General features: G+C 42.3%; 1 protein-coding gene across 2 annotated transcripts in view; it reads left to right on the top strand.

The window, feature by feature from the left end:
• The window catches only part of SCN4A (sodium voltage-gated channel alpha subunit 4), a 137847-nt gene extending 128455 nt beyond the window's left edge, over positions 1 to 9392 (top strand). For both annotated transcript variants that reach the window (XM_077252706.1, XM_077252705.1), the window contains one exon: positions 8023 to 9392. In XM_077252706.1, the coding sequence (XP_077108821.1) occupies positions 8023 to 9185 (1163 nt within the window). In that variant the 3' untranslated portion in view covers positions 9186 to 9392. The remainder of the gene's footprint in view (positions 1 to 8022) is intronic.
• Positions 9393 to 17575: the final 8183 nt, after the last annotated feature.

Here is a 17575-nt window from a genome sequence, read left to right as displayed (position 1 = left end):
ATTTTTAATGTTAGATTACATGCTGCAGACAATACTGCGCTGGCATACTGCGCACTATTTTCTGCAGCATGTAATTTTTGTTTTGTTTGCGGCCATTCCACTGCTTTATTTAAATGTCATTGCTGATATTGAATGTTAGATAACAGACTGCAGAAAATACTGCGCTGAAATATTGCGTTGCATTTTCTGCAGTTTTTTTTTTTAAAGTTTTTTGGGTTTGATGACATGCAACTGCTTTTTTTTCTTTCATTGGTCAATTTTGATGTTATATTACATGCTGCAGACAATACTGCGCTGGCATACTGCGCACTATTTTCTGCAGCATGTAATTTTGGTTTTCTTGGCGGACATTCCACTGCTTTTTTACACCGGTTTCATGCTGGTTTTATTGTGTGTCCCGTCCTTAAAAAAAAAATTAACAGTGCCATATTGAAACTTGTTGGTCTGTGCAATTTTTGCTAACATTTTTTTTTTTTTTTTTTTTTTTTAAGTTTCCTAGCTACGGGTGAATCTATGACTTCGCTCCATTATCAATTCAGGCTGGGCATTTCCACTGTCTCTGGAATAGTGAAGGACACATGTCGGGCTATTTGGACCACTTTGCAACCAGAGTATATCCCCCAACCATCCATGGAAATCTGGTTGCGAAGTGCTGAAGAGTTTCAGCAAATTTGCAATTTCCCTAATTGTGTGGGTGCAGTTGACGGGAAACATATAAGGATTGCGAAACCGGCAGGAACAGGATCGGAGTATTATAATTATAAGAAGTATTTCTCCATCGTCCTTATGGCTATTGCAGACGCCAACTGCAGGTTCCTTGCCGTGGACATCGGAGCATATGGACGGTCCAACGATTCGCAAGTTCTTAAAAACTCTCCAATGGGTCGTTGCCTTTATGGAGAGACCTACGATTTCCCACCAGCCAGACCACTGCCAGGAACAAATGACCCAGCCATGGAATATGTTTTTGTAGGTGATGAAGCCTTTCAACTGTCGCCGCACCTACTGAAACCGTACAGTAGCCGGAACTTAAACCATACCAAGCGGGTCTTTAATTACCGGCTTACTAGAGCACGAAGAGTAGTGGAGTGTTCCTTTGGCATATTGACGGCGAAGTGGCGAGTTCTGCTGACAGCTATCAAACTGAAAAACACAACTATAGACGAGGTTGTTAAAGCCTGTGTGGTGCTCCACAACTTTGTTCTTTCAAAGGAGCCCGTTTCCTTGGATGATGAAGAGTTGGAGACCACCTTGTGGGACTACCGCAGCAGCTCGGTTCGCTCTACAGGTTCAGTTACAAGGATGAGGGACCAGTTTGCCGATTATTTTGTCTCACCTGTCGGGCGGATCCCGTGGCAAGACATGATTGTGTAACCTGTTTCCCATGTGTTTTGTTTATGTAAAAAATGTGTTTCTACCAAAACAAAAAAAAAAAAAAAAGGCCCAAAAGCGTGGTTTTCTTGCTAGTAAAACCATTATGTTATACCTTTCACATGTCTGGTGTTTGTTTTTATTAAACCTTTTTTATTATATTACCTTAATAAATCCACACACACACAAAGAATAGAATTTAAATTAGAGAAAATTTTATTTTAACTCTTTTTTTTTTAAATATATTTTTTTTTTACAAAACAAGATATTTTTTATTTTCCAATTTTTTTGAAAACAATTTGCTAATTTTTTTTTTCAAATATTAACAAACAATAACAATACATTATTAAAGGTCTTCAAAGTGTGGGGTGGAGATACGAGGGGAGGAGGGGCAGGAAGGTTGGACCACGTCGATAGGTGGGGAAACCCTACTTGTTTGGGGTGCAGTGGAAGGGGGGGTAAAACCAAGAGGCTGACCAGAGGGGGGTGGTGTTGGGGTAGGGGGAAGAGAAAAGCTGGGTAAAGAAAACATTGGGGAAGGAATTTGGTCTGGGGGCCGGGATGGTTGTGGGGACTGGGTTGGGTATTGTGACTGGGTAGGGTAGTGGGACTGGGTTGGGTAATGGGGCTGGCGTGGGGTTTGTGGCTGGGTTTGGTAATGGTGCTGGTGTGGGGATTGGGGCTGGGTTTGGTAATGGTGCTGGTGTGGGTATTGGGGCTGGGTTTGGTAATGGGGGGTATGGTGTGGAAATGGGGCCTGGGGTTGGGCATGGTGTGGAAATGGGGCCTGGGGTTGGGCATGGTGTGGAAATGGGGCCTGGGGTGGGGCCTGGGGTGGAATTGGAGTGGAGGTGTGGGGAGGTGTGTGGGTAGATTGGGGGTCATTAACGGCCTGCAGTAGAGCATTAGGGCAGGTATTCATTACCCGCATCTGTTGCTCAAAAGAAAGCTTCTTCATGCTCCTGAGCATGGGTTGAAAAAAAATATTGGCCGGATCGGGACTTACAGCTGAATGCAGCCTATCCAAGCGACTGCTGGTTTCCTGGCTTGTTTCACTGATGCGGGATTGTACCATGTTGAAACCAGCAGTCACTTGCTCTCCCAAAATTTTGAAAGAGCCTTGGAAGGATGCATTCAGGTGTAAGAATTCAGGAGCATAGCTCCTTTCCTGACCCCTCTGTCGCTGACGCCACGAACCTAATGGTGGTCTCGAGGTGGCAGGATCAGAGGGGTGGGGTAAAGGGAACGCTAACTGTTCAGCATCAGATGCGAGCAATGAAGCCTGCAATAATGCTCCACTGCTTGGGGCGGATGAAGTGGAGGGACAGAGGGGTCAGAGGAGGGGACAGAGGGGTCAGAGGAGGGGACAGTGGTGTGGGGCCTACCGACGTGGCCCTCAGTGGCGGACTCAGGAGGGATCGCTCCAGAGGGCGCAGAGGAAGATGCAGGCGCCCGGTGGCTGGAGAAGGTGCTGTGAAAGAAAAAACAAAAGAAATTAATACATTGATATGAAAAAGCCCTGACTGAAAGCAAACTAAGTAGACAGGTTAACATGGTTATTAGTGGACTGTAGAATACTTACACTCTGCTCAGCATTGTTCGCCTCAGGAAGGAGAGGGCCGGGCCGTGTTTGTATTTGCTCCTCCTCCTTCCTGCAGAGCCACTCGGGGCCTGCATCTCCTCGTTAAATTCCCTCTTAAAGCGATCCCTCAGTGACCGCCACCGCTTCCTAACCTTTCCAACTGTGAAGACAAGAATGAAAAAAAAAAAAAAAATTGGTAAATGCAATACATTACAGTCAGCTCAAAACATCACTGGAAAGTGAATACTTACCTAGTTTGCTCAGCTGCTGAGGATGAAGGCTCTCCCACCTTGGAAAGAGGTTGTGACACACTTCGTCCCAGAGCCGACGGGTGACACCGGTATCGGCATGCCTGTGGTCAGCCATGTTCCACAGCGGCTCCCGCTCGCGAACCTCCTCGATGAGATCATCAATGTCTATGTCGTCATCATCCTCTTCTGCGGGAGCACGCTGTGAAGCCTGTGCCAAAAAAAGAAGAAAAACAAACAAATTAGTACACTGAAACACTAAAGTACCAATAGAATCCCCCTCCCAAAATAAACAAAACTCACTGATGGCCGACCGCGGCGATGAGTCCGCCGACTCTGGGAGCGTCTGGGAGAACCTTCAGCGGCAGCAGCAGGAGCAGCAGCAGCAGCAGCCTGAAATAAAGGAAACAAATTCTCAGTTATGTAGGCATATATTTTCTGTGTTTAGTTATGTATGAAAATCTGTTTTGTGTATGGTGCAGTGTGATGTGCGAAGCAACTGTTTCACCACTACTTACACTTGGTTCCTCCTCCACTTGCATCTCTCCACCCATCTCGCCCCCTTCTGACAGCTCCTCATCTGATTCAGCTTCCTGTTGAAACATAATTTATGCATGTAGTGATCAAAAAAAAAGTAAATAAAAAAAATAAATAAATAAAAAAATTTTTGTGTTAACTTACCGATACACGCTGTTGCTGTGGAGGAGGGCTGTCAGAAGAGGACATTGTTGTGGAAGCAAGGCCGGTGGCTCTGGTCCTGGTGTCTCTGTAAAAGTTAAAAGACACTTGCAATCTGCTCTACACATTGAAGTAGCAGTTTGGGGTCTTCAAAACTTACTTTGAAAGATTTGTGGCTGTGGTCCTGGTGGGCTGGTCCTGGGCTGACAGGCGGCGGCTGTGGTCCCGGGCTGACAGGCGGCGGCTGTGGTCCTGGGCTGACGACAGGCGGCGGCTGTGGTCCTGGTGTCTCTGTAAGTTAAAAGACACTTGCAATCTGCTCTACACATTGAAGCAGCAGATTTGGGGTCTTCAAAACTTACTTTGAAAGATTTGTGGCTGTGGTCCTGGTGGGCTGGTCCTGGGCTGACAGGCGGCGGCTGTGGTCCTGGGCTGACGACAGGCGGCGGCTGTGGTCCTGGTGTCTCTGTAAGGCCGGTTTCACACGTCAGTGGCTCCGGTACGTGAGGTGACAGTTTCCTCACGTACCGGAGACACTGACACACGTAGACCCATAAAAATCAATGCATCTGTTCAGATGTCATTGATTTTGTGCGGACCGTGTGCGGACCGTGTCTCCGTGTGCCAAACACGGAGACATGTCAGTGTTCGTGGGAGCGCACGGATTACACGGACCCAATAGAGTCAATGGGTCCGTGTAAAACACGCACCTCACACGGACATTCTCCGTCTGGGGTCCGTGTGGCGTGCCGGAGACAGCGCTACAGTAAGCGCTGTCCCCCCCACATGGTGCTGAAGCCGCCATTCATATGTTCCCTGTAGCACCGTTTGCTACAGAGAAAATATGAATGATAGTGTTTAAACTAAAGATCCATGTGTCCGCCGCCCCCCCACCCCCTGTGCGCCCCCCCCGCTGGTCAGAAAATACTTATCCGGGTCCCCCGTCGGCTGTCGCTCCTTCCTGGTCTGGCCGCGCCTCCTACTGTATGCGGCCGATTACACTCATGAATATGTGGCTCCACCTCCAATAGGGGCGGAGCCGCCTATTCATGAGTGTAAATGAGCGGCCCCACGTGACCGCATACAGTAAGCCGCGGCCAGACCAGGAAGGAGCGACTGCCGACGGGGGATCCGGGTGAGTATTTTCTGACCAGCGGGGGGGGGCGCACAGGGGGTGGGGGGGCGGCGGACACATGGATCTTTATTTTAAACACTATTCTTCATATTTTCCCTGCAGCAAACGTTGCTGCAGGGATGATATGAATCGCAGCTTCAGCACCATGCAGAGTGGGTACCACACGCTCCGTGTGGTACCCACTCGCCATACGGGCGGCACACGTGTGCCGCAGGTATGGCCTCCGTGAGTTCCCAGGCACACGGACACGGATAACTCCGGTACCGATTTATTCCGGTACCGGAATTATCTGGACGTGTGGGACAGCCCTAAGTTAAAAGACACTTGCAATATGCTCTACACATTGAAGCAGCAGATTTGGGGTCTTCAAAACTTACTTTGAAAGATTTGTGGCTGTGGTCCTGGTGGGCTGGTCAGTGGCTGCGGTCCTGGTGTATCTGTAATATGTATAATTGATTTATAGTTAGACAACCCCCTGAACTAGGTAATGTTTAACGATAAACACCCTGCAAAAATGATGTCAGAAATGTTCATTACAGGTGAACACCAAAACTTCCCAAAAAAGTTGCACGTTATAGCATTCATTTCCATGTCCCAAAAAATAACACATTGAAATGTTAACCCACCATGCAAAAATATATTTGCCACATTTTATTTTAAAAAATCACCTCCCCCCCTAAAAAAAACCTTTACAGTATAACCTTTATTAAAAAATAAGCCCTCAACCAACTCTGTATTGTATGTGTAACCATTGGTACATACACCAGTTTTAAAGTTTTAAATTTACCTTTATGAAATGATACTACGGACATTTTTTTAACAAACATTTTATTATTTTCTTTTTTTTTCTCTCTTTTTTTTTTTTAAATCACAATTAGGAGCTGAAATGCTCTTTATTTTAAATACAAGTACATCAACTGCAAATGGTTTTAACAGTAAAATAAAATCAACACTTTTAAATAGAAAAAAAAAACACACTCACACATTCAAACCACAAGCTGCAGACCACTAGACTTTTAAAAAATACATCAGATTTAAAAAAAACAAACAAAAAAAAAAAAAAAAACACATTTTAACCACATGCTACACAGACCACTATACAGTCAATACATCAGAAAAAGGCAATTAACCAATTAAAGCATGGACAAATGCACATGCAATCAACAAGACGCACACAAACATGCATGGTATGTGTCCACATTCCGGATTGCATCAGGATTTGGTCAGGATTTTTCATCAGTATTTGTAAGCCAAAACCAGGAGTGGAACAAGAGGGAAAGTATAATAGGAAAACAGGCACACTTTTGCTTTTATCACCCACTCCTGATTTTGGCGTACAAATACTGATGGAAAATCCTGACCAAATCCTGATGCAATCCTGAACATTGACACATACCCTCCCACATGAACAGGCATAAGATTGGCAAAGGCATAATAAGGTGCAGGCACATGATACAAAAGCACACAGCCGTACAAAAATACACACATACACATGCACGCACATAGCTTTATGCAAATACACATATGTACAACAAAGGCAGAAAGGTGAAACCAATCAGAAGACACATACACACACACACACACACACACACACACACACACATTACACACACACATACAAAAGGCTGACAATCCTTTGGCTGGAGCTGCAGGTCTTCACAGTGGCTGGCATCATGGTGCATCTGGACTCTAGCATGGCACTGGCTGGTGCAGGACGATGGCAGGCCTCAGGTTCTCTTCAGGTTTTAAGCTCTTGCTGTAGTCAGTACCTCATATTCACACACACAAATTCACTGGCACACAGATGCACACAAAAATTGCAATACTCACACTGGCTCTATGGTGGCTGGAGTCCTGTGGCTGGAGTCCTGTGGCTGGCTCCTGTGGCTGGCTCCTGTGGCTGGCTGGGGTCTTGTGGCTGGCTGGGGTCTTGTGGCTGGCTGGGGTCTTGTGGCTGTCTGGGGTCTTGTGGCTGTCTGGGGTCCTGTGGCTGGCTGGGGTCTTGTGGCTGGCTGGGGTCTTGCTGGCAGTCTTCTCCTCTCTGGGTCTTGCAGGCATATGTGGGGTTGAAGGCCCAGGCCAGGTTTATATAGATTTGGGGGTGTCTGGCCAATTGGCAACAAAATTCTGCTTCTGAGCATGCTCAGTGTAAAAAAACGTATTGCAGCGCTGTATTGCGTCGTACCCCGACGCATCCGTCGCTCATAGGCTTCCATTGCAGCCAACGACGTATGCCGCAGGATGCGTCGCGACACGTTTTTTAGGCGGAGACAAAAAACGTTACAATCAACGTTTTTTTGAGACGACGTGTCGCCAAATTTCGACGCATACGTCGTAAAACGTACACGACGTATGTCAATCCGTCGCAATACGTCGCCAATACAAGTCTATGGGGAAAAAACGCATCCAGCAAAAACTTTTGCTGGATGCGTTTTTTCGAAAAAAATACATTTTGAGACGTAATGCAGTTAACGCTAGTGTGAAAGTAGCCTTACCTTGACAAGCCACAGCTGGAAGGTATGTCACTCTCCACAAGGAGAAACCTTACCCCTATTGTACAATAAATGTTTTCATCTCTTGAGTCCATTTGTGGGATTTTGCCAACAGCACAAGGAAAACCGCTTCAATTCCGCTAAACATTTATTTTTCTGATAACCCGTGGTCTACAGCAGCTGGTATATGCTGAAAAATCTTTGCAATTGCCAAACCAACAGGTGAGCGGGCAGTGGCAGTTTTATTGTACAGTTAATTGGATAAAACCTGGATCCGGAAGTGTAAAATAACAGCAACAGAGATTAATATTTCTTTTGATTTTTTTTCATGGTGTTCTGACCCATTGAAAGAAAAAGTATGTTCAAGGTGGACAACACCTTTGAGACTGGTAAACGAAAAAAAAAAATATTATTAGTCTCAATATTTTATAATAAATCAGAATCATATTTTAAAATGCCTCCTATTTAATAGATTCAGTATTTATTGTCCTTATCGTGAATTTTTTTTTTCCCTAGGAATTGTCCTCTCAGACCTCATAGCGGAGTACTTTGTGTCACCCACACTTTTCAGAGTGATCCGACTTGCAAGAATTGGGAGGGTTCTTCGACTCATTAAAGGAGCTAAAGGAATTCGGACGCTTCTTTTTGCCCTGATGATGTCTCTTCCAGCCCTCTTCAATATTGGTCTCCTCTTGTTCTTAGTTATGTTCATTTACTCGATATTTGGGATGTCTAACTTTGCCTATGTGAAGAAGGAATCTGGCATTGATGACATGTTTAATTTTGAGACGTTTGGGAATAGTATTATTTGCTTGTTTGAAATTACCACCTCGGCTGGATGGGATGGGCTTTTAAATCCAATTCTAAACAGTGGTGAACCGGACTGTGACCCTCATATAGAGAATCCAGGAACTGCTGTGCGAGGAAACTGTGGAAATCCAGCCATAGGAATTGTATTTTTCTGTAGCTATATCATTATTTCTTTTTTGATTGTAGTAAATATGTACATTGCCATTATCCTGGAGAACTTTAACGTGGCCACAGAAGAAAGTGCTGAGCCCTTATGCGAGGATGATTTTGAGATGTTTTATGAAACTTGGGAGAAATTCGATCCTGATGCAACTCAATTTGTTGAATACAGCAGAATGTCAGACTTTGTAGACACCTTACAGGATCCATTACGAATTCCGAAACCCAACAAAATTAAGCTGATTACATTGGACCTCCCAATGGTGGTTGGAGATAAGATACATTGCTTGGACATTTTGTTTGCACTGACTAAAGAAGTATTGGGAGACTCCGGAGAAATGGATGCTCTAAAAGCCTCGATGGAAGAAAAATTTATGGCAGCCAACCCTTCCAAAGTATCGTATGAACCTATCACGACAACTTTAAAAAGGAAACAAGAAGAAGTGTGTGCCATCAAAATCCAGAGGGCTTTCCGTCGGCATCTTCTAAAGCGTTCGGTAAAGCATGCTTCCTACGTCTACCGTCATAGTAAGGATTTTGACTCGGCTGTTGAGGACCCTCCAGAGAAAGAAGGTTTGGTAGCAGACAGAATAAACTTTGCCTATGGACAATATCTTGAGGATGAAGGAACCAATGGAAGTCAGCGTCCACATACAACTAACAGATTTTCACGCAGCAGTGGAGATGATGTAAGGGAGACAGATGTGTAACTTCATACTTGAAGACATTAGGGGAGGCTTTCCTCTCTATACCGGGCAGTCAGCTGTAGGAAGTGCAGGGAGGAAAAGTCCGTTTCTGTCTAAAATGCCCATGACTAGTAGGGTTGCTATAAGCAGTAGACAGAAAGAAAGAATTTATAGTTTATATAATGGATGTTTCTTTTATTAATGTGATTATAGTTACAATTAAGTTTTCATTTTTCCAACTCTTAATTTTTCCCCTTGAAGTAACATACATATTTATAAAACATGCGCCCTTAGGTGACTTTGTACAGGAAATCTAATTTATTTCTAATATATTATTTTTATATATTGATATTTTTTGACAGCTGTCATAAATTTACCGTATATACAGAATTTTATGGAACAATTCTTGCCAAGATATGGAGGACCAAGTCATTGGTTTACCATGCAATATCTTTAAAGCCTCCTTTAACGTGTATTGTATGGCAGTGACTTGATCTGTCAGAAAGTGCAATACTTCTCCGGCATCTGGAGACAATGTACATTATATATAGAGATAGAAAGCTTATTATTGAAGGCAGCTGCTTGTCCTCCTGCACTATTAACTAATGGAGGGAATGCAGAAAGTACTGAAGGGGCATTTTGTTGTCATGTATTTTTTCCATCAAATATTATTTGCTGATTAATTTGTTAATACCGCTTTATTGGGGTTAAAGCTCAATTTCTCTGAAGCATAGCTCCAAATCCCTGGATAGACAAAAAGTTAAAAGATAGCATTTTGTGTGCCTGCAGCCACCACTAGAGGGAGCTTACAACATACTGTATTATCATTGAAGTTTAAAGAGAACCTGTCACCATGAAAATGCAGTCCAATCTGCAGGCACCATGTTGTAGAGCAGGAGAGCTGAGCAGATTGATATATAGTTTTATGAGAAAAGATTCAGTATAACCTGTTTTTGTTTAATCCTCTGCTCTTTCTTGGATTTTTGGTTAAGTGAGTGGTCCTACATATAAATCTGCTCAGCTCCTCCTGCTCTATAACATTGTGCCTGCAGATTGGACTGCATTTTCATGGTGACAGGTTATCTTTAAGGTGCTGTAAAGGACACCGCACTGCCCTTGCTTACCGAGCCAGTGCGCGTGTCATGAGTTGAGCGAAAGGTGCCCAGAGATTCCAGAGGAACGGGACGGCCGCGGTGGGGAAGTGTGCTTCAGGTAAAGTGGACCTGAAACACGTGACCGCAAGGAGAGTGTCAGGGGGTGGAGACAAGCCCCGGACTCCAGCTTGGGCTAGAGAAGCCCAGGGGGATGCAAGACAGACGCGGGTCAACCAGGAGACGACACAGTACAGGCGGAAACAGACAGAGACGTGGTCAATAACAATCCAGAGTCAGAAAAGCCAGAGATAGCAGCATAGTATCAGACGGGAAACACAAAGCGGAAGGTCAGGGACAAGCAGAGGTGAAAACCGAGAGACTAAGAGAGTATAGAATCGGGTAGCAAACTCAGAAGCAGGAACAGACCGGGTCATACACAAGCAAACACACACAGGAAGACAGTATCCTCAGATACACGGGGATCAGGAACTCAGCCGAGGTAAAAAGTATCACTGACAACGGCAGAGCCCAAAAGAGGCTATTTAAAGCCCTCCCACAGCCAGAGGGAGGCCAACAGCATTAACCCCTGAAACACTACACAAGAATTTCCATACAGACCATGACAGGTGCTTTCCCATTTTGTATATTTACGGCATATCCCCTGGATATTTGTTTATTTTACTTGCTTATATAGCACCTTTAATTTCAATCGCGCTTTACAGAGCTCATCATCATAGATTGTCCCATTGGTGAGATCTATCCTGAAAACGGGGCTTAATCGTTCACAGCTGTCATTGGAGAGGTGATAGCAATCAAACAATATGTATGGGAAATATGACCGCCACTCCACTAACAGTGTGAGGCATCAGGGCCTCGTTCTCTAGACAGATACGAGTCTCATTGATGGGACCGACATCTGAAATAAATATATGGCATTCCCTGTGGATATGGCATAAATGTATAAGAAGGGAATACCTTTCAATATGTCCAGTAGGCAGTTATCTCCTGAGCTCCCTCTAGTGGCAACTATAGAATACAGAAATGTATTTTTCAGTTCTATCACAGATTTGGAATTTGTATCAGAAAAAGAGCTCTGACCGTTATAATGATCTTATACAAAACAACGATCAACGGTTTAAGACATTTGTCACCTGCCAGTGCTCAATTGAAAGTGTATACCTCCTCTGCTCCTCAATCCTGCGCAATGAATTTATACAGTTTGCGTAGGCCCCATTCACACGACTGTACTTCATGTACGTATTCTATCCATGTTTTTTACAGACAAGTATCCATTGTAGTCTGTGGGCTTGTTTAAATGTCCTTCTTTTAGCAGATTGCAGGCAAAAATATTGGAGAGGTTTCTGATTTTGATCTAACGTGTTGATCAAAAATGTTCAAGTCAAAGGGTCAGTGCATACAAGACAAAGTGATAAAATCAGACAAATCAGATAAAAAACACTGATCCTAGTTTTTCTTGTACACAAAAAACCCATATGAATGAGGCCCTGTGCATTCATCTCAGTCTATATCTTCCTTTCTCCATTACAGTAATGTCTTGACGTTGGTATCACACAAAGGAAACAATGTGAGTGCTCAGAGCATGATTTTGTATAGCGACTGCTTTGATGCTTTCTGGGGGTCATGGAGACAAGATGCGCTCTCTGCTTTGCAGCAAAAAAAAGTGAACTGCTGATCTTCTAACTTCATGGGTGGAGATCTCACCTGCATGGCTCTAAACCCCCATGGGAAAAGTGAGATTCTTAATAACATACAGAAACGACTCTGAAACTGAAAAATCTGCTGTACAAGCCATTTATCTCGTGTACACAACATCCGCAACCTAGAACAATGATTTATAGCATAGTTTTATTCTGAACTCACAAACAAAATGAAACTAAGGGAGTAAATGCCATGAAATAATGAGGCCATGTTCCCACGTAATGTAAACTCTGTTTTTTTCTACTGCATTTTTTTGTGCAGAAAATCTGCTGTATTTAAGAGTTCAAAGTGGATGTGATTGCAAGGAAACTCGTGCCCACAGTGAGTTTAAAGACGTTGTTGAACTCTGTTTTTGGTAAATTTTTTCCATAGGCTTCTATGGGTAACATGAAAAACACTTGTAAAAAAACGAAGTTGCATTTTTATGTGCAAAATCCTCATTTCTGCACTAAAAACACATAACACCTCCCCCCCATTTCAAATTTGCACCAAAACCGCATTAAAAAAATAGGAAAATGCAGCAAAATCTTTTCCCCATTCCTCACAGCAAAAACTCATGGCACCATGGCCATTAATCACCTGATAAATCCTTGGTCCCATTCTTAGGATAGCTGGAGGTCTCAGTGGTAGAACCCCCATCGATTAGTAAGTTATGCCCTATTATATGTGAACAAGCCTTTAAAGGGAACCTGACACCAAGTTTTCCCAACATAAGCTACAGCCACCATCTTTAAGGTCTGTTTTACAGTATTCCAGTGAGCTGTATAAAGTCTCCAATCCCCTCCGAAATGCACAAAAAATACCCTTTTTAATCCCCCACACTGCACAATCTGATCCAATAGACGTCTCTGGTCTTTTTTCGACGCCTCCTCTATCATCTCAATTGCCATCCTCCTGCCTTGATTCATTCTACATCATCCTCACAGTGTCCCACAATAGCACTCCTGCGCAGGCGCACTTCGTACTGTGATACGCATGTTCCGACTTTACTTCTGGGTCATCGGCGCTCTTTGGCTTCTCCTGGCACATGCGAATTACAGTGCTTTGATGTGACCTCAGCAAGGCATAGCAGAATACAACTGTGCAGGAGCGAGATTGGAGGACATTGTGTAGGACGTGTCAACCTCATGAAGCAAGTCAGGAGGATGGCAATTGTGGGAAGAGAGGAGGTGCCGAAATGAGGTCAAAGAATCCCATCAGTCCAGACTGCCCCATATGGGGGGATTTATAAAAGGTATTTTGTGTGCTATGCAGAGGGCGGATGGGACTTACATACAGATTACTAGAATACTGTAAAAGAGGCCTTAAAGATGGTGGCCATTAGTTTATATTGGGAAAAACTGGTGACAGATTGCCTTTAACAGTAACCATAAACCCCCCTTAACTTTAGTGGTGGCAGGAGGAAGCCTGAATTGTGTCATGTCGTTCTGTGTCTATGCAGGGATCAGAAAAATGGAGTGCTGATGGCTGTAATGAGATTTATTATGTCATTAATCACCAATCACAACACAATCCTGGGATTACACACAACGACGGCTCATTGATATCTGCTTAGCGTGGCTTCTGCTTCCTGCTGGCATGTCCTGCCAAAGCTTTGGGCTGTAGATGCGCATCTAGCTTAGCGGTAATGGCTATGGCCATAGCATTCTGCATGGTTCTGGGAATTCACTGACTTGGAGGAAGAAGCTTGGCCAACAATTGTGTTTTTCCTGTTTCCATCTCCTAACAGAATTTGACATTGGGAAAGAACTGAACTTTACATCGTTGAGACAGTTGTCTGCAGAAGTTTATCTGTCCTTTGGTATCGAGGTCTGGTTTCAGTAATGTTCCATGAACAAGAAGGTGTCAGAGTACTAAGGGATTACACCAGGATGATTTCAGTTTCTTATGATTGATGAAGGCCTAGTATAGAACTCACAAATCTTAACCTTGGCCTTATTCTGAACTCTTGGCCACCACTGCAAGAAGGATATCCTTTAGTCCATATGAAGAGCCCATCTCCTCTTCTCATATTCTGATTGTGAACTTCAAGGATGTCCAGCACGACTAAATGCAACATTAGTATCGCGGATACTGAAAAAGTAGTTTACATCCAACCTTTTTTTAGATTTAGATGCTTTTAAATACGATCTCTTTCACATGTTTCTAGCTCTTCTACAAATTTGGTTTCATTAGTTTTTTTGTTTTATTTATTCATATATGACAGCATTAATCTGCCATCATATCTATAAATGGACATTATGTAGCTACTGATACTGTGAAGTATTCAGATTATTTCTATTAAGCTGTATACAATAATCTCCTTCTTACTGCTATGCCAAGATATGTCAAGTTTATGCTTAATACCAGTCTAAAGGGTATTAACATCTAATCCCATATTTACTCAAATAATACACCTATCACTATCCCTGCTCTCTCTTAGGACCCGATTTTTCATGGCCGTTCCTCCAGTTTTCTGGAGTAATTTGCTTCTCTTTAGTGGCTTTAGTATTTGATCTTTATTGTCTGTTTATTTTGTGACATTTTTTAGTTTGTCTTTATTTTTTCTGTCTTTTTTATTTCCTCTACAACTGTGCTTATCCAGTTGTATTAGGCTGGAGTCACACTTGCCATATAAAAAAATCGGTCTGATTTTAATGGCCGAGAATCGCACAAATGTTCCCTGAACAGTGATCCGTACGTAATCCGTTTGCAACAGTGTAACATCCGTATGGCATCCGTATGCAATGCGATTTTAACCTGAGCTTTTACATACAGTAGTTCTCTATGTAAAAGCTCATGTTAAAATCGCATTGTAATACACAACAGTACACATCGTTTTAATACCAAATATTCTTCAAAACATATATATACCGTATATATACACTGTATATATAGATTTCGATATAGATATAAATACAGATAGATTAAAAGCCTGCAAATGATCTGCCACACACCGTATAGAATAGAATAGGTTAGAATTGAATAGATAGAATAGATATATACACATAGCATAGGTATATATATATATATATATATATATATGTGTGTGTGTGTCAGTGACATATATATATATATATATATATATATATATATATATATATATATATATATATATATATATATATATATATATATATATACAACCCCTGGCAAAAATTATGGAATCACCGGCCTTGGAGGAAGTTCATTCAGATGTTTCATTTTGTAGAATAAAAGCAGATCACAGACATGACACAAAAATAAAGTCATTTCAAATGGCAACTTTCTGGCTTTAAGAAACACTAAAAGAAATCAAGAACAAAAAATGTGGTAGTCAGTAATGGTTACTTTTTTTTAACCAAGTATAGGGGAAAAATTATGGAATCACTCAATTATGAGGGAAAAATTATGGAATCATGAAAAACAAACAAAAAACACACCAACACATCACTAGTATTTTATTGCACCACCTCTGGCTTTTATAACAGCTTGCAGTCTCTGAGGCACGGACTTAATGAGTGCCAAGCAGTACTCTTCATCAATCTGGCTCCAACTTTCTCCGATTCCTGTTGCCAGATCAGCTTTGCAGGTTGGAGCCTTGTCATGGACCATTTTCTTCAACTTCCACCAAGATTTTCAATTGGATTGAGATCCGGACTATTTGCAGGACATGACATTGACCTTATATGTCTTTTTATAAGGAATGTTTACACAGTTTTTGCTCTATGGCAGGATGCATTATCATCTTGAAAAATGATTTCATCATCCCCAAACATCCTTTCAATTGATGAGATAAGAAAAGTGTCCAAAATATCAACATAAACTTATATACCCATACATGTCCGACGTACAGTCAGTCCCACGGCGTAATCCATATCTGGGGGATATATAGTTTACAACTGGGAGCGGTGCTAATGGGACCATCCCGGCTGTAAACTACTGTCACTTTCCCACCGTGTGGTGTGTAAGTTTTTCTAGCACCCATAGACTTGCATTGGCGAGTCTCGGCCAATATACGGTGCAAATCGCAGCATGCTGCGATTTCACTCGCACGTGTAATACGGCCGAGAAAAAAAACGGTGATGGGAGCTGCCCCATAGATTAACATAGGTCCGAGTGCTATGCGATTTTTTTCTCGCATAGCACTCGTCCGTATTCCTCTCTAGTGTGACTCCAGCCTAAGGCTGCCGTCACACTAGCAGTATTTGGTCAGTATTTTACATCAGTATTTGTAAGCCAAAACCAGGAGTGGAACAATCAGAGGAAAAGTATAATAGAAACATATGCACCACTTCTGCATTTATCACCCACTCCTGGTTTTGGCTTACAGATACTGAGGTAAATTACTGACCAAATACTGCTAGTGTGATGGCAGCCTTAGACAGATTCTTGAAATGTAACTTTTTTTAAATGTCTCTTCTTTTTTTTTTTCGCATATCATTCTAGTTCCCGCCTGGAGTAAAGTTTCTGGAAGTGGTTTTAATTTGATGCATTTTTGTGACTTTTTAAAGGATTTGAGACTTTGGTGCTAGATACTAGCAAAAAAATGTTTAAAGACAAAAAGAAGAGCATTTTTGATTTTGCACCAAATTCATGAAACAAGTGCGCCATTTGGAAAAATTTGTCGGACTAAATGTCAGCGAACACTGCAAGACAAAAAAAAGTGATTTAAATAAATCGCAAACAATGAATCGGGTCCATAGTCTTAGGTTTAAATTCTACAGCTGCTCTTTCTATTATAAGCTATGGAGAATTAACTTTACCCCCTTCACTCCTGTATTTCCTGTTTATGTTACAACCTTGAACGTTCTGTACATAAGTATTGAACACGTCACTAATTCTATAGGTAAATATGTTTCTAAAGGTGCTGTTGACATGAAATTCTCACCAGATGTTGGTAACAACCCATCCAATCCACACAGGCAAATACATCAAGTGATAGATAACTTAAATTATGGATATGTGTAATAAAGAGAAATGGCACAGGGAAAAAGTATTAAACACATAAAGGAAGAAAGATGCAAAAAGCCATGGAAAATCCTGAAACCAGCTGAAATCTATCAGTAATTAGAAAGCAATCCTGCCATTTAGTGAAAAATAATATCAGCTGATTCAACGGATGGCATATAAAAGGTGTCTCATTACCACACAAGAAACATCTCATGAAGGGCAAAACCAGTGAGCTATCTCAAGACCTTTGCAACCTTATGGTTGCAAAACATATTGATGGCATTGGTTACAGAAGAATTTTGTAAACTCCTGAAGGTTCTGGTCAGATGATACCAAAATTGAACTCTTTAGATGCCATAATACACATCATGTTCAGAGGCCAAAAGGCACTGCATAGCACCCCCAAAAAACATACCAACAGTGAAGTTTGACATCATGGTGTGGGGCTGTTTTTCAGCGTACGGCACTGGCAAACTTCATATTATTGAAGGATGAATGGACAAATGTACCAAGACTTTCTTGGAAAAAATCTGCTGCCGTCTACCAGGAACGTGAAGATGAAATGAGTGTCGACATTTCTGTAAGAGAACGACCCCAAACCCACAGTCAAAGAAATTCTTAATTAGTTTCAGAGAAACAAAATAAAGCTGCTAGAATGGCTCAGCCAATCACCTGACCTGAATCTAATAG

The sequence above is a fragment of the Ranitomeya variabilis genome, chromosome 4, assembly GCF_051348905.1.
Source record: "Ranitomeya variabilis isolate aRanVar5 chromosome 4, aRanVar5.hap1, whole genome shotgun sequence".
In the NCBI taxonomy this organism is placed as follows: domain Eukaryota; kingdom Metazoa; phylum Chordata; class Amphibia; order Anura; family Dendrobatidae; genus Ranitomeya; species Ranitomeya variabilis.
The sequence above is the reverse complement of the archived record's forward strand: the minus strand, read 5'-3'. Positions and strand labels throughout refer to the sequence as shown.